The 25,511-nt window shown below is 46.2% G+C and overlaps 2 protein-coding genes across 5 annotated transcripts in view; one reads left to right on the forward strand and one right to left on the reverse strand.

Moving 5' to 3' along the window:
* The window catches only part of PWWP2A (PWWP domain containing 2A), a 30,524-nt gene extending 23,724 nt beyond the window's left edge, over window positions 1-6,800 (forward strand). Inside the window, exons 3-4 of one of the 4 annotated variants that reach the window (XR_006679520.1) lie at window positions 3,244-3,677; window positions 6,154-6,800. Coding sequence is in view for 3 of the 4 variants with exons in the window: in XM_045284492.1 (XP_045140427.1) it covers window positions 3,244-3,395 (152 nt within the window). In the remaining variant the exon portion in view is untranslated. Of the gene's footprint in view, window positions 1-3,243 lie in introns of all 4 variants that reach the window. The other 3 variants (XM_045284493.1, XM_045284492.1, XM_045284494.1) reach the window with 3 other exon arrangements.
* Window positions 6,801-16,196: 9,396 nt separating this feature from the next.
* The window catches only part of TTC1 (tetratricopeptide repeat domain 1), a 39,330-nt gene continuing 30,015 nt past the window's right edge, over window positions 16,197-25,511 (reverse strand). The window contains exons 8-9 of the mRNA XM_045284858.1: window positions 21,651-21,705; window positions 16,197-16,839 (exon numbers count right to left, since the gene is read on the reverse strand). Of these exons, the coding sequence (XP_045140793.1) occupies window positions 16,706-16,839; window positions 21,651-21,705 (189 nt within the window). The 3' untranslated portion in view covers window positions 16,197-16,705. The remainder of the gene's footprint in view (window positions 16,840-21,650; window positions 21,706-25,511) is intronic.

The following is a 25,511-nucleotide window of genomic DNA, read 5'->3' on the forward strand; positions in this document are numbered from 1 at the left end:
GTATCTTTGACGCTTTCTGTGCAGTGTCCTCTGTGTAGAAATGGAAAGCAGTGTTTTTCCTACCCAGACACCCCAATCATCTGGGTAACAGAGTCTTGGCAAGTACACGTGCTTAGTCTAGCTCAGCAGAGCTCAGGTGAGCACTGGTGAGGGGAGGACAAACGGTATTCATGTCACATTTCAACTCCTGCCCTGTTCTTCAATGCAAAGTAGACTCTTGCAGGACCTGGGGAGGATGCACAGTTAGTGCTCAACTGTTGAGCTAAAAGGTTGGCAGGTTCAACTCTACTGAGGAGTCTTGGGGAAAGGCCTGTTGATCCGTGAACAGTCTTGGAAACCAGGTGGGTCACACTGGGCCTTTGACATATGGGTTGCTGTGAGTTGAATTGACTGATGGCAACTCGCAACAGCTATACGTGACCATTTTCTTTCTACCTTACTTAAGTAAGGCCTCCTAGTGTTACAGTGGTTAAGCGCTGGGCTGCTAAGCAAAAGGTCAGTGGTTTGAACCTAAAAGCCACGCCTTTAAAGACTGACAGCCTTGGAAACTGGGTGGGGTGCATCTGCTCGGCCCGGTGGAGGTCACTGAGCTGGAATTGATTGGACCAGCCAGGGCTTGTGCTGAGTCCCAGAGAGCCTGCTGGGAAATGAGTGGAGTCACCTTGGTGTGGGCCTTTCGTACTCGCCCTATGCGGCCCAGCTCCTTTCACTGGGTTCGGGGCTCCCTGAAAGAATCAACGAAGCTGATGCAACGAGAAGGCTACAGCTGTCTATTTTTACTTGGTATAAATTAGCTGATTTCCACAGATGCCAGGTGCTCTGGGCACCCTGCCCCCCCTTAAAAAATAATGTTTTTAGGGCCACAAAATGGTGAAAAGTGAATTTTAACGTATTTATTCCTTGCTTTATTTGAGGTACTTTGGTCGGTTGTGGTTCAATCCCACCCACTTGCCCCTGGGAGATTGGAGAGGCTGGTCGTTCCTGTCAGGATTTTCATCCCGGGAAGCCAGCCCCATACGGGGTTGCTGGGAGGCAGTAGGTGGTTTGGGAAGCGTTGGGTGTGGTTAGATGGGGGATTGGCTCTCACTGCGCTCCTTGGTCAAGTGAGCCATCTTGTGCAGGGGCAGTCATTTCACCACGCCGCACTTTGCAGATGCTCCTGGCTGCAAACCTTGGGTTTCTGGCCACAGTTAATATTAGCAGGGCCTTTGGCAGAAGTCCTGGGGAGCTGGGAAGAACCTCAAGCAATTTGTTGTTTAACATTCTAGAAGAGCTGCTGATTAGAAAAATAGCACCGAGTCTTGGAAACTAGAATGTCTGACTGTCAAACCAGGTAGGCTTTTACTCTCTTCTTGCTGCATGATATTGTATCATGTTAAGGACATTTTTAAATTCAAGTGTTCAAGTTAAATACGTAGTTTTTATACATTTATACATGTGTAAGCGTAGTTTTTTAATGTTCAATTCTGGGCTTTGCTGCCCACGCCAAAAGGGCGATACTTAGTAACAAAGAAGGTCAGTTAAAAAGAGGAAGCCCCTGATGCGATGGGTTGCCCGCGTGGCTGCAACAGCCCTCACACGGGAGTGATGGGCGGATGGGGCCGAGCTGGGCAGTGCTTCCTTCGGTTCCGCGGGCCGATCCTATGAGTAGATGGCCCCTAACAACAGCAGAAGGGAGGGCGAGTGTGTACTTTGTTCTGATTTGCCCCCTTTGTTGAGTGGGTTTGGAAAAGCCCATCCTTTGATTCAGTTGTTCCCTGCACTTTTCTGAGGCTTCCTTGGATTTGTGATGTCTCCCAGAAGTAGTTGCCATTGCTGGACCTGAGGTTTCCCTTAGAGGACAAAATAAGTCCTTTCCAGTGTAATTGGTGCCTTTTCATGGGGCTTCCTTCAATTATTACATCATAGCCAGGGCTGCCCTATGTCCTGTAACGGCGGCACATTTCCAAGGAGAATCCAGAGACTACATGTAGGTTGAGGCAACATGCCTTCTTAGTTCCCAGGCTCTTGAGGAGCGCATGTGGAGCCGGTGCTTAGGATTACTTTTTATTTATTTATTTTTTGCCCAGGATTACTTTTTAGTGCATTCTCTTGATGACGCTTGCAGAGAACTGAAGATTATTGCAGCCTAGCACATTTTATCTTGGCAGAGAGAGGGTCAAGTCAGATTCCTTTTTTCTAGTTTGATTGTTGGGTGACAGTTAAAAATAGCATATGAGAGGACTTTCAAAAATTGGTGGGAAAATTCTATTTTAATTGTTTTCTGTGATGTTTTGAAGCACCCCCCATCCCTGCCTGACCAAAAGGGTAAATAACCTCATTATTGAACCTCATTAAAAAAACACATCGTTTTCCTCTTGAGTTAAAATTTAAAAGTAATTCTGTTTATACGTTGATCAAATACAATTTTTAAAATACAGAATTTTTTTTCTGTAGAAAAGCCATTTAAAAAAGCGATTAATATAGTACTGCTTCTGATTTCATTTGTCAGCATTTAAAAATGATGAGTTCTGTAAGAACTGACATCTAAACCCATGACCCCCAAATCGACTACATTCGTATGCGATGGATTCACTGTTTCTTATTTATACTTAAACCAGATAAGTTAGCAAACAAATGTTTAAAAATAAGACATAATTACAATCCCTCATTTGAATTATGCTTGCTATTTAAGTTTGTTCTGAAAGCCTAAGTGAGAAAACATGTCCTGCATAGCTATTACTTCAGTAGGTGTCACCTCGGTCTGCCAGTGGGCGCTGCTTGAGCTCCTTCTGCAGCGCAAGCCCCTCTGATGCCGGCGGGAGGGAGGATCATTTCAGCTCTTGTTAAGTGTTTGAGGGGATGAGGGCTGCCCCTTACACTCCCACCTCACCTGTAGCTAGTTGTGTTGGGCTAGTAAAAAATTACTTTTGTTGTTAAGGAAATTAACTGGATTAGCATTTCCCTCTCCTTTATAAATGCTTGGGAGACTGCATATTGGTTTGCTGCTTGGCCGCGTGCTGCGGGAACGGACTGGGGCTGGACACTGCCCTCTCCTGGCCATGGCTGGTGTGTGTATACCCCTCTCGGGTTTCCTTTCGCACCAAAGCTTCTCACCCTGGGGCCAGCACGTTTTTCAGCATAAATCCCTTGTGAGAATTAAACTCAATTTTGGGATAATTTTTAATTTTTTTCTGGTAAAATGGATTAAAACAAACTCAAATGACTGCTCTATTTTTGTTAACTTGGTTTTTTCTACCATAGGTCTCAACAAATGGCAGCTATTACATCAGACAGTGACGAGTCCTGCTGCTCCCTTACAGTGTCTGACAGACCACTGTGGATTCAGATTGGGAGCATTGAAGTTAACAGTGAAACGGGCAGGTCTGTCTGTTCTGAGCCCTGCCACAAAGTGAAGAGGGCTTCATGTCATCACGTGATCATCCCTGAAGTAGATTAGGCTAGACTTAAACTGTCCATTAGCCCTTCCCCCCTGGGTTCCTTTGACCTTGGGAGCTGGGTCATGTAGGTGATGGTTTTCATGAGTGAAAATACCTGGATTGATATCACCTGCTCTGTAAGACCATGACGTTTGACTTCACGTGAGCGTCATGAATTGAGACTGGCTTCTAGATTGGTTCAAGTTGGGGGTTACAGAGCCTAATTATGTCAGATAGCAACGAAGCCTCGATTTAAAGGTAAATACTGGATCTCTCTTTTCACTCTCAGCCTTTCTTTATCTCTCCCATTACTTGTTAGATGTAGTCATTGCTCTGTACTGTTTGTGTAGGTATGTATATATGTGTGCGTTTGCATACACACACATATATATGAATGTATACAGTAAAACCCACAAAAGCCGGAAACCGGGTAAACAAACCTGTCAAAGAGGAAAATTCAGGTATTTCCCACTATAGTGAGCGATAGGAAAGTAGTAAGACTGCACCTGTCCAAGGCAGAAGCCTTGTGAGATTCCCCTAAAACAAGGACATCCCCAGTGAGTTCCGGCTCTTAGGTTTCACTGTATATTTTTAGTGACCACTGTCATTTACATAAAGCAAGTCAAGCTCCAGCGACAAAGGATAATGCTGAAACGTTCTCTATTCCTTTAAGCATATTGGTCAATCTTTATATTGCTGAAAGGCTTTCCTTGGGCTCTGGTGTAGGAAAGGGTTAGGGGTTTTATGCGGTGCCGCTTTATAACTTATATGAAGTGGCTTCAGAAAGTCTGTGGGGAAAATGGAATGAAATGATCACGGATTTTTCCACAGGCTTTTTGAAGCCTCTACATATCCATTCTTTCATTGCTTCTTTGGGTCAAGGCTATCTAACTTTCTGGTGTTTGCACAGCTAAAAGAGCTGTAATTAGGCTGCATGCTTAAATATGAGCTATACTTTGCAAGCTGGGTAGAGCAGCACATTTTTGGACCAGGGGTTGAGGCTGGGATGTTCTATGTTGTGTACCATGGCAGCTATCCTGAAAGTGATCTTGTGAGGGAATTCTTAAGAATCCTGACTGGCACATTGGACTGTTGACCATAAGGTCAGCAGTTCGAACCACCGGCTGCTCCCAGGGAGAAAGATGAGGCTGTCTACTCCCATGAAGATTTACAGTCTTGGGAACCCACAGGGGCAGTTCTACTCTGTCCTTACAGGGTCCCTCTCCATTGGCAGCTACTCGACAGCAATGAGTTTGATTGTTTTCTTAGGAAGAGTATGCTCTGTTTGAGTCCTGGTCCTTCCTGCTTCCATCTCTTCAACTGAGCATGAATGGGCTTCACCAAATTGAAGCCAAATATTGAGTCATACGTAGGAGGAAATGGAATTGCACGTCGGATTAGCTGTTTACCTCCCCTCCTGCTCCTTTCAGCTATGGAGCGGAGACAGTGACCACTGTTGTTTTGGCAGAGACCAGCTTCTGTGTGAGCCATAGTCTAGTACTATTAAAATCGTTTTAGAAATGCAAACGTATGGTGCAATGCCGACGGATTTTTACTTTCTTCAGAGGCAAGGGCTGGGTTCACTTCCCTTTCTGGTGTGCACAGTACTCACGACGAGGTCACTTCCCGTTGCCCGAGAAAGCCCGTGTGAGATGCTCTTGAGCTTGTGTGACTGACTGTGTGAGCACAGCACTGGGGCCAGCGAACACGAAAACAGCGCTCTGACCCCACTCTGAAATGTTGGGAAAGATCGGCTAGAATGAGGGTGGCATTCTGTGCTTATTTTGTCTGGGGCTTTTCCACTGAAAATCCATCTTGTTGGTTTATAAATCCCATTTGACGGGGGGAAAACCCCCCCCCCCTTTCGTTGCATGGATCACATCTTGGGGAATTTAAACTCTCATTGATACGTGGGCTCCCAGGTTGGAGAGGCATCCTGGGGACCGCAGCTCTTCCACGGGGTGATCTCCCACTTTGTGGTACCAGTGGGGGTGGGGGGGTGGGGTCGGCACTGTGGCACTTCTGGTCGAGTTACTTTGCATTGCTTGTAAGTCTCGCCCTTTGGCTTCTTGCTGGTGGTCTGGTGCAGGTTGCTGCCTCGGCCAGTCTTCAGGCTTGCTGCTGTGAAGCTCACGGTGGCCAGTCTAGTCAGCCCAGTCATGCGTTCTAGGAGAAAAACGGGGCCCAAATGTGTTGGGGCTCATGAAGCACCTGCACGGCCTGGTTCTTTGCACATACCGTAGGCCATGGGGTCTGCAGGGGCCGTTCACGGAGCCTGCTTCTGGGTAGACTGGCTGACTAGACTTTGGCCAGCCTGTGCCAAGAGAAGGCTGTGGGGGCTCACAGCAGTCTATAGTTGCTCAGCGGACTCTGGAAGTTTTGTATTTTTCCTTGAGAAAGGGCAACAGAAAATCCAAACTTAAAAATTCCCCTTTTACTAGGCAGATATTCAAGCCCTAGCATTTGTCACCACACACTCCAGCGCAGGCTGAGGGGGTGGAGGTGACGATCAGCCTTGGCGCTGGAATTTGGCCAGACCGCATTCTGCAGTGACACGGGTGCTTTGCTGGTGTACAGAGGCAGTGAGCAGATGCTGTTCGAGTTTCGATGCAAACATGAGGTGCGATGTCACAGTCTACCTCGGGCTGAATTGAAATGAGGAGAGGACTTCATTTCCCCCATCTAATTTCTCGTGCTTAACCCCGTCGCCTTCCTTCTCTTTGCTGTCTTGCAGCACAAAGACATTAGCAGGTTGCAGCCCCCAGCCCTGAGCCACAGCGCCCGAGGGAACCGCAGAGCTTCAGACTGCAGGACAGACACCGGGGACTCGCGCTTACGGCCGCTCCAAGAAGAGTGTGGCGGGCCGTGGTTCAAACCGACGTGCGCGGTTCCACAGAGCGAGGGGCACTCCCAAGCCGCGCTCCATTAACCTGAAACAGCATTTGGGGAATGTTCTAGAAAACAACCAAACCGAGGCAATAAGTTATGCATGAGATAAGGTGAAAAGCAGTCCTCACTTGAAGTTTGCATATGAAGAACCACTGACAGAATCTTCCTGTGAATGTGAAGTTCTCATCAGTACGTGTCAGGGGGGCCTAGAAGGCTTGGGAAGATGGCAGAAATGTTGACCTATTTTTCATACTTACACTTTGTACTTTCTCGAAGGTTTCTGTTAGTTCAGATACGAGCAAAGCGATTTCTAAAACGGCGCGTCTGTGAAACAGCAATATTCCTGCCTGCTGAGGTCAGCGCCCCCATCAGGCGCCCACAGAAACTTGGGGCAAGGTGCACAAAAGGATGGCCGAGCGCCCCCACCCACTCCCGCAGAGAAAATTGGGGCATTTTCTTTCTTTAAATAAAGCAGTGCTGTATTATCTTGAATATATGTTTGCTTGTTGGGACATATTGAAAATATATTTATTTGCCACCAGTCCTTCCCATTTTGTATACATTTCCGTAACTGCATTCTTTCAAATTTTGTCTCCAAAATGGATCAGTTGATGTCCTTGGACTGAAGACACGCCCTCCGAGCTGTCGAGGCCGTTGTCACCCTCCTGTCCTTCCCCCTGTTCCTAGTTCAGAGAAGTTGGCAACACCTGCACTCTGCTCTGGCCCTGTCCACACTGGGCCCCTCCCTCAAGAAGCCCGAGTTCAAGGTACCATCCCAGGCACCAGGTCCGATGGCAGAAACAGACCCCTGCAGATACATCCACCTTTCCATGCATGGAGTATGAGTTCCTCTTCATAGCAGCTTCTCTGCACACTTTGGTAATTATGTATTATGAAACGCTTTTCTTTTTAACAAACGGAGAAAACAAGATGGACCTGTTAGTACTACATTTCTAAGGCATTTTATATTTGATGATGCCGTACTTTTAATAATAAAACAGAGGTTTTTTAGTGGCAATATTGATTTATTTTTAAAACCAGAAAGATAGTCCCTATTGATTACTTATTAGAAAAAAATAAAAAGCAATATATATATATTAAAAAAAAACAACCCTCAAGTTCATTTGAAGCAACAGATAACTGAGCAAGCTTTCCTTAATTCTGGGTAGGTTTGGGATGACCCAGTAACCTCAAAAAACCAAGGATTAGCACCAGGTTCCAGGTGAAAATTTTAGAACATCTAAGCTACCCAAGCCAGGGTTCATGTTACAAATCAAGAAGAAAAGATGTGACCGGCCTTGCTTCTGATGAGTTTACTGCAAATCCCAATTAGGATGCATGTCATTACGCTTCCTGACTGCATTCTAAAATTGCCCATGGTGGAAATTCCCTTTCTGGGAGTTCTCATCCACATTAGCTTGAGGGGCTGCTGTGGGTGCAGCAGCCAGAACGTGTGAGATCGCCTGCCCTGCTCTCTCGAGGCTCGGGCTTGGCAGGGTCTTCTTACAGCATCTGCAGAGCTACCCCTCAGGCTCACTTCAGAATCAGCTCATCCCCAAGCCCTGTTGGAATTTCACTTGGATTATATAACCAAGAATTTTTTAGAGATGTAATCATTAAAAATGCAAAACTGAGCAATCAGGTCATAGTACTGAAAGTTTTTTTCTCGTGCTTTTGTTACAAACCAGACTTTCCATTTTCTAAGACATGAAATTGGCGGATAGATTGTGTTGCTACTTCCTGCTACCTTTCGCCTGTGCTTCCACCTCCACACGCCCGTCTCATTTTGTAGACTCGAATGACAAAAGTTGTTTCTCATCTTAAATATGCTCAGAGCTCAATGTTAAAGAATGTGTAACATTTATCCAATAAAGTTTTGATTTTTAAAAAAATCCTTAGTTTTCAGGAGTTTTTTAAGGTGTTGGCCCCCTCCCCCACCACACCCCAATATTAAAATCCAGCCATTTCCTGGAGCTGGTTTGCCATCAGTACTTTCCAGGAACGCAGTGTACATTTGAGTCTTAGGAGATGGTGCTTCTGGATTAAGGTGACCAGTTTTAAAGCGGGACACCATTGACCGGGGGCCGGCGGGGTGTTTCTTGATTACAAATTTGGTCTATATGGACCAAATAGACCATTCCCTAGCTTGTGCATTCTTTCCAAAAATTGGGACTTTTTAAAAACGCCAACAATCGGGACGCCTGGTCACCTTTTTCTAGATGCCCACGGTTCGAGAGAAGAATTTAAAATAAAACAAAAGCTGGTTGCCACAGAGTCTAATCTGACTCACAGTGACCCAATCGGCCAGAGTAGAACTGGTTTCCAAGACTTTCTGTGGGAGTAGAAAGCTTCTCCCAGGTAAGGGATAACACACTGCCATCCAGTCAGGTCTGACTCACAGCAACCCTGTAGGGCAGAGTTGGGCTGCCCCTATGGGTTTCTGAGACAACTCTTCACGGGAGTGCAGAGGCCGGTGGTTCGCTGCCCAACATGTAACCACTGTGTCCCCTCCCCCCTCCAGGATTGTTGGGCACTGAGTTGGTTCCAACCCATAATGACCCCAGGCACAACAGAACAAAACACCTTTCAGCCCAAGGCTGACTATCAGATGTCATAACATTCTATAATACAAATAGATAATTGTACAATTTCTTCTTGAACTCTTCGCTGTCAGCTCCCCTTTATCCCTTCCCTCCCCCACCATTCCCCCAGAAACCCTTGTTATATAATATATATTAGACATGTTACCACATCTAATGTATCTGTTCACCCACAATACTGTTATTCACTCCTCTCCGTGGGATTATACAGTCATTGTTATCAGCTCCCCTTCCTTTGTCCCCTTCCCCCCACCCAGTCTTCCCTTATCCTCAGAATCATTACTCCCATTGCTGTTTCTGAAGGGTCTTCCATCCCTGGCATTCCTGCATCAAACCTTAATTATACGCATGAACATAGTAGGTCTAACAGTATTAGTGAGGTGAAACAAGCCTCAATAGTAAGGGGAGGGAATAGTGAAGGATAGTCCTGGTTTCAGCAGTGCTATCCTGCAGTCTGAATCCCTCACCCCCCACACCTCCCCCCCTCAGACCCTCTGTGAAGGCCTGTCCAATTGTCTTGCAGGTGGGTTTTGGGTTTCTTTGTCCATGCTCCTTCCCATCAATTTGATTACTTGTTTTTGAACTTCTGATAGCTAGTCCCCTTGACACCTCATGATCACACAGGCTGGCGTGCTTCCATGTGGGCTTTGTTGCTTCCCATTGAGGGCTCATACAACACATCACAATCCATCCATCCATTGTGACAAGCACATCCGTATATTTGTTGCCATCAACTTCCTCAAAACATTTGCTTTCTACTTAAGCCCTTGGTATCACTTCCTCATTTTTCCCCCTCCCTCACAAACCCTTGAAAATTTATAAATTATTATTATTTTGTCATAGTTTACACTGTCTGATGTCTTCCTTCCCCCACTTCTCTGTTGTCTATCCCCCAGGGAAGAGGTTATATGTATATCCTTGTAATAGGTTCCCCCTTTCCACCCTCCCCTCCCTCCACCCTCCCAGTATCGCCACTCTCAGTACTGGTCCTGAAGGGTTCATTTGTCCTGGATTCCCTGTGTTTCCAGTTCCTATCTGTACCAGTGCACATCCTCTGGTCTAGCCAGATTTGTAAGGTAGAATTGGGATCATGATAGTGGGTGAAGAGGAAGCATTTAAGAACTAGAGGAAAGTTGTATCTTTCATCATTGCTACACTGCACCCTGAATGGCTCGTCTCCTCCCTGTGACCCTTCCGTAAGGGGATGTCCAGTTGCCTACAGATCAGTCTTGTACTCCCCCTTATTCACAATGATGTGATTTTTTTGTTTGTTGATTCCTGATCCCTTTGACACCTCGGGATCACACAGGCTGGCGTGCTTCTTCCATGTGAGCTTTGTTGCTTCCCCGAGACTGACTTTATAGGAGTAGAAAGCCCTGCCTTTCTCCTGAGGAGCGGCTGGTGTTTTCAAATGACCACACCTTACGGATCACAGCCCAACTCTTGACCACTACACCACGAAGCCTCGTAGATGCTGCAGAAAGAATAAAACCACCAGCAAGAGCATCCTTCTCCCTGCCCCTTCCCCCCAGTCGTATTAACTGTAAACTCTTTGAGAACTTGCTTCATCAATAACATGGTCGTGGGCCAACCTCGCAGCATGGAGCATTTCTGCAGTGAAGGCTGTGGAGCGCTGGCTTGCTTGTCCATCTCGGGAGCTATTGTGATGACTGTTGCGTGCTTGGGCCATGAGCACCACGTTACGGAATTGACCAAAAGGCTTTTCCTTTCACTTCTGAGTGGTGCTCAGACACGCTCTTACGGTCAGTTGGAGAGATGAGTAGTTCCTTTTTAACATCCCTATACAGAGATTTCAGATCCCTAGTCAAGTTTAAAAGGATAGGTGTATTTCTCACCACTGTGTCTTACTGCAACAGCCGACTGCTGTGTGGTATGTTGAAACTGCAGTATCCTAGACACATTCGTAAAGGTGGATGTTCTTTTTCTACCTCCTTGTATATTGTTTTCTTTCTTTTTTTCCATTTTATTGAGAGCTCTTATAGATATAACAATCCACAGTTCAATTAGGTCAAGTATGATTGTAAAATTGCTGCCACCATTATTTTCAAAACATTTTCTTCTTGCATTCTTTGATATCAGCTCCCTTTATCCCCACCCTCCCCCACAGAAACCCTTATTAAATATTATTGTTCCTTTTGTGTGTGTGCCATATCTTATACCATCCAATGTATGTGTTCCACCATTCTGTTATCGGTTCTCCTTGAGTGGGCTTATATAGTCATCACTGCTATCAGTCCCCCACTCCCTTGCTGTACCCTCAGGGGATTAATGCCCTCAGGGGAATGAACTCGCCTACTCAGGCTCAGGACAGCAGTGCTGTCCATTCTGTTGTGCACAAGTTGCCATGAATTGGAACTTACTGGACAACACCTAACAACAACTAGGTAGCTCTATTTTTGGTTTTGAGGAACTTCCATGCTTTTCCACAACAGCTGTACTATTTGCATCCCCACCAGCAATGGATAACATCCTAATCTCCTTACCGACTCACCAACATATGTCATTTTCTGTTTTTTTAAAAAAAAGTCTTCTCCATCCTATACAAACAGCCCCACCTCCATCCCCAAACTCACTGCCATCAAGCTGATTCCAACTCACAGTGACTATAGGACAGGGTAGAATTGCCCCTGTGTGTTTCCAAGACTGTAAACTCTACAGGAACGGATAGACTTATGATTTTCCCTTGGAACAGCTGGTGGATTCAAACTCCCGACCTTGTGGTTAGCGGCCCAGTGTGTAGCTCATTACACCACCAGCACTCCTGATGGGAGTGAAATGCCATCTTATTGTGGTTTTGATGTGCTTTAGAGGCTCCTCTGGCCAATGATGCTGAACATCTTCCAGGTGTTTGTGTGCCACTTGAATGGAAAGGCCTCTTGGTGCATTTTGTGATTGGCTCGTCTTTTTCTTGTGGAAGCTTATATATATATATATATGTTTTTGGATCCTGCTTGTTGCGTTTCCCAAGATATTCTCCCAGTCAGTCACTTGTGTCTTCCCCTTTTTGGGGTAGGTAAAGTTTTTGATGAACAGATTTTTAAAATTTATTTAACATTACCTTAAAAAAAATTTTTTTTTATTTTAACATTTTATTAGGGGCTCATACAACTGTTATCCCAATCCATACACACATCAATTGTGTAAAGCGCATTTGTACATCTTTCTCAAAACATTTTCTCTCCACTTAAACCCCCGACATTAGGTCCTCATTTTTCCCCTCCCTCCCCGCTCCCCCCTCCCTCATCAGCCCTTGATAGTTTATAAATTGGTATTTTGTCATATCTTGCCCTGTCCGACGTCTCCCTTCACCCACTTTTCGGTTGTTTGTCCCCCAGGGAGGAGGTCACACACAGTTCCATGTAATCGGTTCCCTCTTTCCTACCCATTCTCCCTTTATCCTCCCTGTTTTGCCACTCACACCACTGGTCCTATAGGGCTCATCCGTCCTGGATTCCCTGTGTTTTCAGTTCCTATCTGTACCAGTGTACCTCCTCTGGTCTAGCCAGACTTGCAAGATCGAATTCGAGTCATGGTAGTGGGAGTGGGGAGGAAACATTTAGGAACTAGAGGAAAAGTTGTATTTCTCATCATTGTTACATCGCACCCTGACTGGCTCATCTCTTCCCCGAGACCCCTCTGCAAGGGGATCTCCAGTGGCCTACTAATGGGCTTTGGATCTCCACTCCGCACTCCCCCCATCATTTACTATGGTAAGATTTTTTGTTCTGATGATGCCTTACACCAGATGTTTTAAATTTGTCTAAGGTCACATTTTTCTTTTTTCCTCTCACAGTTTTTTAGACATGAGTGGGTCTTTGCTGATTCAGAATGAAACTTCATGGTCTTTGCTGTGGCACCAGAAGGTCATGAACCTGGAGGGAGGGGGAGAGGATCCCTGAGATTTACCAAAACATCAAACAGCCATTCTTCTCACTAGCTCTTTGTTGGGGGAGCGGAGAAGGCATTTATTTTGAAAATTTTGTAATTTATAACATGTAATGTTACTTTAAAACCCATGAACTGTCCTAATGATGAAAATCAGGGCCCACCTAAATCTTCACCTTTTTCAGAAGCCGGTTAGGGAGAGGGGGCCGGGCAGGTCAAGAAAGTTGGCGAGTGCTGTTCCAGCATTGTGCCAGCGGTCCCGCTGCTTCCGGCTAAGGAGCCGCTGCTTGCTCACACCCCTTTGGGGGAAATGTGGCTGCCAGATTTATCATAAATCCAGCAAAGTCAATTATGCTTTCTCCCCTTCTCTTGGGAATTTTCAAGAATTCCACTTCATTTTCAGAAATAAGACCCAGTCAGCTGATAGGTCCAACTCACAGCCCACAGCAGTGGTTTCCCACCTTCCTCATGCCGCGACCCTTTCATACAGCTCATGTTGAGGTGACCCCCAACCATAAAAGTTTCGTTGCTACTTCATAACTGTAATTTTGCTATTATGAATTGGGCGACCCAAGTGAAAGGGTCGTCTGACCCCCCAAGGGGTCGAGACTCACAGGCTGAGAACTGCTGCCCTGTAGTATAGAGAGGGACTCCATAGTTGATGAGGCTGTAGATCTTTCTGGAAGCTGATTGGCACAGCTTTCTCCGTGCAGTGATGGGTGGACTTGAACAGCTGAACTTTGGGTTTTGCATTTTAATCACTGTGACACCAAGGTCACCCCACTGGGCAGGATGGGAGATAAACTTCCCTCCCTGCCGTTGTGATTGTGACTCATGGCCATCCGACAGGACAGGGTGGAACTGCCCCTGTAGGTTTCTGGGATAGCAATTCTTCGTGGGCGGCGAGCCCCGGTCTTTCTCCCGCCATTGGTGAACCTGTAGTTAGCAGCCCAATCCGACACACTGTGCCACCAGGGCTCCAATAAGAGAGATGGCTAGCAAATCCGAGCTAGGGAGGATACCACTTGATGATCTACCCATGTACTCAGAGGCATTTAAGGCCAGCCCTTATAGCTAGGAGTGACCACCACAAGGCAGAGTTAGACAATACTGAAGTTTACAGGTCCCCTACACTGGTCACCCCAACCAAAAACATCTCAGCTTCTCACCAGCTGGCGCGGAGGCAGTGCATCATTCCATGTGGCTTGTTTCTCGCTAAGGCCGCTAACTCCCACCAAATGACCTTTTCCTGTAGAGGTTTGGGGAGACACTGAGAGGATTCACCTTTGTTAAGAGGATTCATTGTCATCCTGCTGGGCATAAAATTAGCCTTTTTGGGGGTGAGAGCAAATCTCACTACCAGCAAGAGCTAGGAATGGAGCATTTCCCATGGGCCCTGAGATCCTGTGCCGTTGTGGGAAATAGGATTTCTCTCAAGCTGTCTCCCCCAAATATATGCCAGACTTAGCTGCTTGAGAATGACTATACACTTGGAGGTCATCAGGAGTAGCCATCTGAAGCAAGCAGACACCACTGTTTATCCCACAAGTAGGGCCCACTCTCTTCTGATAAGGATAATAGCTGTCTGTTTCCTTATAGGAGACACCAGAGGTAACAAACCCGCCCAAGGATGACCAAGGTTAGGCTGCCATCATGAATCTAGGGTCCACCTATCTGGTCACATGTATACCCCTAGACCTTCCCATTTCTATAGGCACACCCCTACCTCATCCCCTTCCTGTTACGCTTATGCCTATCATACATCCCCTTCCTGTGACGTGTGGTTACCTGTAATCATGTCCCCCTAAAGAGATTTAACGTTTGGTGAGCAATAAAGAAAATCTCTCCCTGCTCTCTGGCTCCTGGGGCCCAGGGGAGCTCTCCCAGGAGGCTCCCCGGTTCTCGGTCCCCGAGGCTGCTCCTACTCTCGTGGCCGGGTTCCCCCCACGAGGACTATCAAGCGGGGCTGAGGTGAGCAATGCAACCATGAATTGTGTCTGACTCCATTACTTGACTATCTTTTACCTCTCATGCTATGACTTTACTATAATCTTATCAATGTACAGTTGTGCTTACTGGACATGTGATTTGTGGGGTCCCCTCTCCCCTTTAACCCCACACGCAGTGAACCTCCTGGATCCAGACCTTGTGACACCAGAGTAGCAGCAGCAGCAGGAGACAGAGCATGGAGCAAAGTGTAGACTCTAACCTTCTGGAACAAGCCGAGAACTTTGGGGTTTGTGGGGTGGGGTACCTCTGGGCACTGAATTGGGGAGCTGGGCTTGCTGACCTGAGGAGGAGGAGCTGAGTGTCTTCAGGTTATGATTTACTGGAATGTAGGGTGGTCCCCCTGGGCACTTACTTCCGGAAACTGGGTCCACCATGGATGTCCATTGGGCATGCTATTTAGCAGTCCTGAAGGAACTATGTATCATGTCCCGAATGAACATCTGTATCCTAAGCATTTTTCACCTGTAACCTATTAATTTCTTAAATGAATCCAAATAGTCATGAGCACCTGTGGCCACTGCAGTGAACTACAGAACCTACAGAAACCCTGGTATAGTAGTGTTTATGAGTTGGGTGCTAATTTCAAGGTCAGCAGCTCAAAACCACTAGTGACCCCATGAGAAAGATGGGGCTTTGTACTTCCATGAAGAGGTACAGTGGGGCCAGACAGCAGAAAAGGGGGTGAAGGGAGACATCGGACAGTGTAAGACATGACAAAAGAATAACTTATAAATTATCAAGGGTTCGCGAGGGAGGGGGAGCGGGGGGAAATGAGAAGCTGATACCAAGGGCTCAAGTAGAAAGCAAATGTTTTGAGAATGATGATGGCAACAAATGTATAAATGTGCATGACACAATGGATGTATGTATGGAGTGTGGTGAGTTGCATGAGCCCCCAATAAAATGATTTTTAAAAAAAGTTACAGTGTTGGAAACTTACAGGGGCAATTCTACTCTGTCCTATAGGGTTTGAAGAGTCAGCATCTACTGGCTGGCAGTGAGAGGAAAGGTAGAGAATGCTGTTGGAGACAGAAGCCGGGGAAGGGACACAAGCTACACTTGGGTTCTTGTAGTTCATATATGAGCACTGTTTGGGGCTCACACACCACCCTCTATGTGAACGAAGTTATTTGAAGTTTGTGTTATTAAGGTTAGTGTTTAGTCCAGAACCCCATTTTTATTTATTTATGCACACACACCTGGAGAGTCACAGGCGAGGCAGTGAAGCAGGTTGGGAATTCTGGTGCAGTGACTGTCTCACTGCTTCAGGGAAATCTTCAAGGGGACAGTGAGGCTTCTGGGCAGCTGTGTGGGTTTCAGACTCAGTAGCTAACAGCACTCCTGGGCCATGGAAGTGTTTGTGGAGACAAAATTCATAGCGAGCCTGTCACAGAAAGCTTTATTACCACGAAGAGAACAAGAGCAGGGGAGGCCGCTTCCGGCAGCTGAGGCAGCATGTGATGTTTCCAGGGAGGGGGCAGCAGGTGGGGGCCTCATTAATAGTCTCCCTACCAGCAGTGCCTGACTCGGGAGAGATTGGCGAGGCTTGACCCAGCAACCTGCTGTGTGTGTGACTTAGGGAGGCCGGGCTTGCCAGCAGGCTTCCCCCTGGACAAAACTAAGGACATGAAGCCAGACCCAGGGGCGGTAAGAGCTGCCAGGCAGTGCCTGACATGGAAATCAAATTAGGCCCCTTACACCTGTCAGTGTATTTCACCCCATCATAAAACACATGGGAGGAGGACACGGGGTTCTACTGGGTGGCCTTCCTTGTAGATAAGATGCTTTTTAGAGTTAAACACTGGTAGGGCCTTTCCCCTCGCTAACAGCAAGCGGCACACAATCTCTAAGCCAGCTCTTTAAACCTTTCAGTAATTCTTATTATCTGTTGTTATTTCGATTTTGAACAAAATTGACCGAATATGAGCCAGTAGAGGAATCCTGCTTGATCTGGAAGTTTTCTGTGGAGAGTCCAAAAGGCCGGAGAACCAAGTTCCCAAGATCTTTTAGTTTACCTGCAATGCAAAAGAGGGCAACTCAAATGAATGCAGGAGAGGGCAGACCCCGCAGGGAGCCCCCAGGGGATCTTGCCATGCCACCAGGTTACAGAATACAGAAAGCCTCTTTCGGAGGCTAAATAAATCCTTGCTCTTGAAAACAGGATCTCTCCCAGGGCAGTCCCTGGCCTCTGGCCACCCCCACAGTAGGGTGGTCACTTTCATGCTCACACCCAGGAGTTGTGGACCAGATCTTCTGGGAGGGAGACCTGTGGCCGGATCAAAGCTTCCTGGCAGACTGGTGAGGGCTCCAAAGAACAAAGGCTTCTGAGAGGAGTGTGTGGCAGTCAGCTGCTGCTCCTGCAGGGCTGGAGGCACCCTGCCAGGCCTCGGCTGCCCAGCAGTGAGAGGAGGGGTTTTGGAATTTGATTCCAGTCAGCAAGTTTCTACTGAGCCCGGATTCACACTCAGAGCCGCCTCCTCCTTTGGCTTCTACACCAAAGGGATCGTTTCCCGGGAAATGGGTGGCCTTGTTCATCAACATCAACATCTGCTCCCTGAGTCCCAGACTTCACTTATCAACCACCCAGATGAACTCATTCCTGAAGACAACATTGAGACACAGGAACTAGCCGGGTTATTAATGCTGTTTCTAGACAGATGCAAGGGGGCATGGCGTTTCTATGTCCAATGCTGGAATTCCCAAGACATTTCGGCGGCTTATCGGGGATTATGAGGCAATGAAATCAAACAGCTAAAAAGAAGACCCTTTTACAAAACAATCACGTCTAAACTGGTTTAATCTTTCCTAAAGGCCTGCTCCCAATGGAGATGAAAATGAGGCAAGGAGGAGAAAGCCGGCTGGGCCACCGCATCCACTGGCAGCAGCATTGTCATCGCAGGCCGGCCACGGGAGCCAAGGGCAGGGAAAGCCCATGAAGACCCCGGCCCTCCCCCAGCAACGCCTGGCTAGACCCGATGCCAGCTTGAGCTTGAGGGCCACCGCCCAGGAGAAAGCATTAACAGGGAGCGCTCCCCGACGCCGGGGGCTGAGCATCTCCCGGCGTTACTCCTCCGGTGGCGACCAGTGGAGACCAGTGGCGAGAAACAGCACTTTCACCTGAAGGGCTGGCATGCCATGGCATGGGATGGCAAGGCTTGCCACAGAGGTCGGAAGTAGAGCGAGTCGGGAGAGCATATATTCTGAAATGCCTGCTTTCTAGTTTTTGTCTAGGGTACAGAGGGGAGACTGCGCTCATGTCCCCCTGTGTCTGCTCAGCTTGCTCTCAGAGCAGAGCTGCTCAACTCCACTTAGCAATCCACAGACGCCATGCCCTCCTCTGGCCTGTCGCTCATTACCCACACTCCCCAGTGCGGCCGCTAAGTTTGGGTGCGTATTAGAGGACCCGCAGGGCCTGTTGAACGTCAGATGCTGGGGTCCCTCCAGAACGCTTGTGTACATAATCTGCTTTTGCAGCTGATGGAGCGTATTGGAACCAGCATTTTAAAAATGAATTGTAAAAGAGGAAAATGCAAAACAGAATTACAAAATTCCTCTGGAATCTAGCTTTCTGGCGCTATGAGGGCTCTGGGGTGATCCCTGAGACCCTGGCCTTGAGATCACCTTTGAACCTCACACCAAAAATCTCTGTGGTCTTCTGACAAGCAAACAGCAGTGTAGCCTCACTGGGAAGAATGTCCTCCTTGAGCGATCTGCCCTTGCAGGACGGCTCTGGCTTGGGTCAGGCTGACCACGGTCACCTGGAAGCTCCAGGGCGGCGGCGAGTGTGCGCCCGTGGGAGAGGAGCAACTCAGAAGAGGAGGGTGAGAATGGGCGCCCAGCTAGACGCATGCAATCGATGCCACTGAATTGTTGGACATGTATGAGGGGGGTGCTGCTTGTGCTGTACGTATTCTCAACAAACTGTTTTAAAAACCCACAAACTAATTGTACAAAGGGAGCCAAGCAGTCTGTTATCTGTTGGGGAAAGCAGCGGATGACAATTCAAGAGGCCGGGAGATTAAGGTAGGACCCATACAGACTCTTGGCCATCTCACTGGTTGGGCCAAGCAGGTTAACTGTGAACCACCTGACAACTGTCTTTAGTCCACACTGTTCTATTTGTAATCAAAACTGGTTTTCCTGTTCAGAGATCTGCATCAGCAACTGGCTTCCATGTGTGCACTCCCCACCACCCCGGGGGTCATTGCCAAGAACCAAGGGCACAAACAGCAACAAGGTGGCAGCGAGAGCCATGCACCTCAAACTGCTCACCACTGCAGAGGGTACGAAGAATGTGTCCTCAGCTCCTGGCAGGTGGAGAAGCTCGAGGGATTCTAAAAACATCTCACTAGTTTTACTTTTAGTTAAATGTTCTATGGGAACAGAAGATTTTATATTGTAAACTCTAAACGGATGGGGCTGCCACCCCGAATTCGGATTTCCATTTTCTCCGTATCTGCCCGATTAGTCTGATTAGAAAGACAACACTTGGATTTATAAAATAAAGGGGTTCAACAGTTTAGAGGAAGGGCAGCCCACTAGATTCAAAGGAGAAATCAAGAGTCATTCGTCTCCAGCCCCATCAGTTTCTCAAACACAGCGTTGTACCTCCTGGGCTGGGTGTCGAGGCATCTAGCTTCTCAGCCCACTGAGCGGAGCGGTAGTCCTGGGATGCTTATGGTGGTCAGGAGGCTCGCATGCTAGAGAAAAGGGCAGAATGCGGCCCTCGATGGCTGACCCGCTCTGAGATCTGCAGCTGTCGGCATCATCATCTCTGGCTACCAAGGCCTGTGGTGCCATGACTGACCGTCCGGTCCTCCTGCCCCATCCCCAGTCCAACGGTGGTCCGTGTGACAGGCAAAGAGGAGAGGAGCGAAAATAGCCCTGCCCATTACCAATGCCCACTACAGTTTTCTTTCCAAGGAGGGAGGCACCCAGTCTTCTTTTCCAGAGAAAGCGAATAAAGCCGAGAGAAGAGAAAAAGCAAGTCAAAGAGTAATGAACAATGTGACTAAGACTCCTCTGGCAAGAAACAGGCTCAGTGGCTTTCTGACCTTGAACTGGGAGGCTCCAGCAGGAGCCCCCAGCGCCCCAGGAGCTGCACTCAAAGGCCATTTGCTGCAAAGTGCCTCCACCGCCGCGGGCATTCTAAGGCAGTGGTGTTCAAGTCGCCCTGGTGGCTAGCCTCCAATATCTTGAGCACAGTAATCGGGGCCACTGCATCTCTAATGGAGGGAAGAAAACCAAAAGGCTCCCTCAGAGCAGAATGTCTCCCTTCTAGGCTCTCTGGGCAGGGCACACTTAGAATCCATGCTTTATTCATGATCTGTGCAGTCATTAAGAAAGAACGAGTCTAGACACCCTACCTGTTGACATGTAACAACAACCCGACATATTCCTTACCAAGCAACTCAAGGTGCTCAGGTCGAGGGGAGGGGAATTCAGACAAACAACTGGGAAGCTACATTAAGCCTGAATATTTCAAAACAAGGGATCACCAGGAGGATAACCTAAAGCCACGCAAACAGGAAATTACACTTAGCACACTTTGCTTGATTCCATCTGGGACTGACAATGGTCAGTAAGATTCAATTTGCACTAATCACGAAACCCAGCTCAGTCCTCATCACGGAATGCACAACAGAATTTTTAATAGGAGAATAACACCATTGTTAGCAAATAGGTGAGAAAATGCTCTTCCTTCTTCTGTGACAAAACAGTACCTCCTAAACTTACACCTTGAATGGGGGGCTAAATTGAAGTAACTATGTACATTGGGGGGCGGGGAGCATTTGGGGATAGGTAGGGAGAACCAGTAAGGTTCCAGAAATACCCAGTTTGAAGCAGCTTTCTTCTGGGTCTGATCCACCCAGCAAGGGCCAGGAAGTTCTGGACTCTAGGTCAGTGTTTCCAAACGCGGGCAACGTGGGGGCGGGGGCCCTAGGATGTCTTGGGCTGCTGGGGTGGCAGTTATAAAGCACACATGCACATTTTATCTTGGATTATGAACTATAGTACAAATTTTTTTTTAATTACCAGGGGGACTCCTTATTGGAAAAGGGAAGGCTGGCCAAGTACATTTGGGAATCTATGATTTAAGTCAGGCATCAGGAAGCTTTTGAGAGAGAAGAGCCAATCCTGTCTCTCACAACAATTTAAAAAGTATTTGAGAGCCATAAATAAGTATTTACAAGCAACCATTAAGGAATAATATCCTTTAGTATTTTCTAATTTTCACTTCAGAGCCACCTGCAGGGTCTGAAACAGCTGCCTATGGTCTCCAGCTACAGTGTGCCAACCCCTAGTTCAGGTTAAAGACCTATCAATCAGCTCGGCTATCCGAGTGAACCTTTGGAAAATTGTTTTCATTCTCTCAATACTGATGTCTGAAGGCCTAGGTGACAGCAACCACTTACTCCTCACTATTGCTCTCCATTTTTCATTTAAAACAGTAAACACTCCTCTATTCGACTACTTTGCTGATTAACAATACATGGCTAGCAGTAATGAATGCCATTTCGGGCAAGAGTAATGACTGTTGAGATTCTGTCAACGTGGGTAGGGCACGGTCCTCGGTGGCCTGGCATACCCTCAGTGGAAATTGTGGTATTAGGGCCGCATGCCCATGACTCACATCTCTGACCACCCTGGTTGGAGCCCAAACCACCTTTTAATGGCTAAGGAGTCACTAGCCCACAGCGATGGAGAGCTCACTCTACTTCGCAGTGTTCTCTTCTCCTCCAATGAATAAAAACACTGCTTGCTGTTCCCCAGGCCAGCTCTCAAGTTGTGTACAGGCTGGAGAAAGGGAGAGAAGTGGACTTACCTAACATCTCTTCCTTTAGCTTTTCATTCCGTTCTTCAATTTGTTTAGGCAATCTCTGAGGGGCAAAGGAGAGAAATTAGAATTACTGAAAAACACTGCTGATGTGATTTTGAATTTGAGAAAAATAGAGACATAACGGGAAATATAAAGCATAATGAGCGAGTGAGACATATCCTTGTTTAAGCAAAGAAAAAGCTAAAAATTCTTGTCTAGGGGACAAGAATTTTGTTGGTCCACTGTTACATTCTGTTCTTAGGACAGTGCCTAGCTCAAAGCAGGCCCTCCGTAAATGTAAACAAATAAAATTGATGACTTATCTGATGGTACCCTCGATCAAAACATATAGCGTCTGCGGTCTTAAAGGTAAACAAGCGGCCATCTAGCTCAAAAGCAACAAAGCCCACATGGAAGAAGCACACCAGCCTGTGCGATCACGAGATGTCGAAGGGATCAGGTATAAGGCATCATCAAAACAAAACATCTTACCATAGTGATTGAGGTGGGGAGTGCGGAGTGGAGACCCAAAGCCCATTTGAAGGCCACTGGAGATCCCCTTGCAGAGGGGTCTTGGGGAGGAGACGAGCCAGTCAGGGTGCGATGTAGCAACGATGAAAAATACAACTTTCCTCTAGTTCCTAAATGCTTCCTCCCCAACCCCACTATCATGATCCGAATTCTACCTTGCAAGTCTGGCTAGACCAGAGGATGTACACTGGTACAGATAGGAACTGGAAACACAGGGAATCCGGGGCAGATGATCCCTTCAGGACCAGTGATGTGAGCGGCAATACTGGGAGGGTAGAGGGAGAGTGGGTTGGAAAGGGGGAACCGATTACAAGGATCTACATGTGACCTTCTCCCGGGGGGAAGGACAACAGAAAGTGGGTAAAAGGAGACGTCGGACAGGGCAAGATATGTCAAAATAATAATTTATAAATTATCAAGGGTTCATGAGGGAGGGGGGAGGGGGGGAATGATTACCTGATGCCAGGGGCTTAAGTGGAGAGCAATGTTTTGAGAATGATGAGGGCAATGAATGTACGAATGTGCTTTACACAATTGATGTATGTATGGATTGTGATAAGAGTTGTATGAGCCCCTAATAAAACTATTTTAAAAAATTGATGACTTATCAACAAGACAAATCAAATCATATACTTGTAAATGAGTAAGTACAGATGTTTACAATGGTATCCTCTTAGGTGGTGGGATTATTAACGAACTAAGGGGGTTTACAAAGTTGGTGGAGATATTCCATTATTTTTTTCTTTTTAAAAATCATTTTATTGGGGGCTCGTAAAACTCTTATCATAATCCATACATCCATTGTGTCAAGCACATTTGTACATTTGTTGCCATCATCATTTTCAAAACATTTTCTTTCTACTTGAGCCCTTGGTATCAGCTCATTTTTTACTCTCCCTCCCCGTCCCACTCCAATAACTTCCCCCCACCCCTCCATTATCTTGTTTTTAAAACCATTTTATTGGGGGTTCATACAACTCTTATCACAATCCATACATAGATCAATTGTATAAAGCACATTTGTATATTTGTTACCCTCATCATTCTCAAAACATTTGCTCTCCACGTACTCCATTATCTTTTTTTTTACTCCATTATCTTTTAACTCTATTTTCCCAACTGCTTTGACATCCCTGTGCACAAAGATTTTTAATATTTTAAAAATATATTATTTTGCTTATATTTATATTCTAAATTGAAATCTCTTCTTTAAACAACCTAATTAGTTGAGAAAGAAGCAGTTTTGAATGTTTCTAAACAAACATCTTTCCAGGATTTCTTAACCTCAGGTCTACTGACATTTCAGGCTGGACAATTCTATCTTTGCAGCATTTGTCCTGGGCATATAACAGGATGGTTAGCAGCACATGCCTTGACCCATCTATCCACGAGATGCCAGAAGTACTCTATAGTAGATGTGATTGTCAACATTGTCTCTAAACCAAAAATTTACTGCCAGTGAGGTGATTCTGACTCAGAGGGGCAGGCAAAACTGTCCTGTGGGCTTCTAAGGCGGGAGCTCTTTATGGGAGTGGAAAGCCTCATCTTTCTCCCTAGGAGCAGCTGGTAGTTTCAAGCGGCTGACCTTATGATTAGCAGTCTTACATATAAGCACTATGCCACCAGGACACCTAAAAATGTCTCCAGATGTTGTCAAGTGTACCTGGAAACAAAATTGAGGTTGAGAGCCACTGGTTCAGACTAGAGTCTATTATGGCCTCTTACAGCTCCGTAATTGGCCCCAAGTACTCTGGGATTGCAGGAGTAAGTGTTGCTCATAATTCCAAACAAACTATTTCTGTACATAGGTATAAAAGATGGAAAAGATTGTCAGTTACAGGCATCACCAGCATGGATTATGTTTTAAACATATTTTTGGTATTTGAGATATTTTCAATGTTGTAATCCTTTGAAAAAAATCAGCTAAATCATGCATTCTTCTGCAAACAATCACAGACCTTTCTATACAGACAATCCTAGAGTGCTATTTTACAAAATAACGTTCAGCAGCTGTCTTCAAAAAGTATCAAACAAGTAGCCATGTTTATGCTGCCTAGGAAATTAGCCAAGTAATTTATGAAACCGAATTGACAGAATTACCTCTGAATGACAAAGCTGGCCTACTCCCACACTTTTAATTTCTTGGCTAAAAAAACCCCAGCACGTCCATGAATTCTTTCCACCTCGGTGTCTGTTCCTTCATTTTGTCTTTTCACTAACAAGGCTGGGCAAGCTAGCACCCCCACTCTGCCCTCCACCAAAGGGGCGTTCTACGCCTGTAAACAGCTACAGTCTCAGAAGCCCACAGGGGGTCACTATGAGTCAGTATTGACTTGACGGCGGTGTTTAGTTTTGGATATTTTATATCACACAAAAAATGTGTGTTGTTGGAAACATTTTAAATGTGCCATTTCGTGACATTCCTCATGCAGCATCTTCACTCTGGGGCTTTTCTCTTGTTCTGTGTTACAGTGCACCCTTCCTCTCATCGCCACTCAGTAAGTCCCCTAGTGATTTAAAAAAATATTTTGATACTATCTTTTTCTTCTCTGGAGTAACTATTTGATTCTTTGTATTTTCATTTCTCTGATACAATTTTGTAACTTTCATTTATTGGGCGTGGATTTGGTTTTCTTTCATTGCAGACACTTTAGAATCCTGGCTAATGTTACCACCTCGATCACTGGGAGGAGAAGGCTTTTCCAGTCCTTCTCCCGAGGAGCTAACTACTTGTGGTTTGGGACTGACAACCATGAGGATTAACTCAAAGCGTACCACCAGGTTTCCTGCCATATATATCACACAGTAATAATAAAAATAAAAAGGTATTAGTAATTTTCAACAGGTAAACCAGAATTCATCACCAGCGTGCCTACATCACAATTAATGTGAAAAGAAGTTGTTCAGAATGAAAGAACTGCTGCCAGATGAAACCTCAGATCCTCAGAAAGGAGAAGAGTTTGGAGATAGTACATCTCTTAGCAAACAAGAGACGTCTCCCCTTCCACTTCCTCTCATAACTTCTTTTATAATGCATACAACTGCTTAAAAAATTAACACCACTGTCTTGTGGGTTTTTGATGTATATAGATATTATCTCTCAGAACTGATTTGACCAGGTTACCAAGCATATAACTATGGCTTTTAGAACCTTTCTCTTTTCTCAGGACAGATTTAACTTAAGGCTCCCATTATTCAGAGATATGCTATAATGTCTGATCAAAAATGGAAACTAGTTTAATACCACTTACATATTTTAATAATCCAAGCCAGTTTGTCTCTTTCTATTTTATTTATATTATTAAAAAAATCATTTTATTAGGGGCTCATACAACT

The sequence above is a fragment of the Echinops telfairi genome, unplaced genomic scaffold (genome assembly GCF_000313985.2).
Source record: "Echinops telfairi isolate 266 unplaced genomic scaffold, ASM31398v2 ScPeMD7_7469;HRSCAF=8507_0, whole genome shotgun sequence".
In the NCBI taxonomy this organism is placed as follows: domain Eukaryota; kingdom Metazoa; phylum Chordata; class Mammalia; order Afrosoricida; family Tenrecidae; genus Echinops; species Echinops telfairi.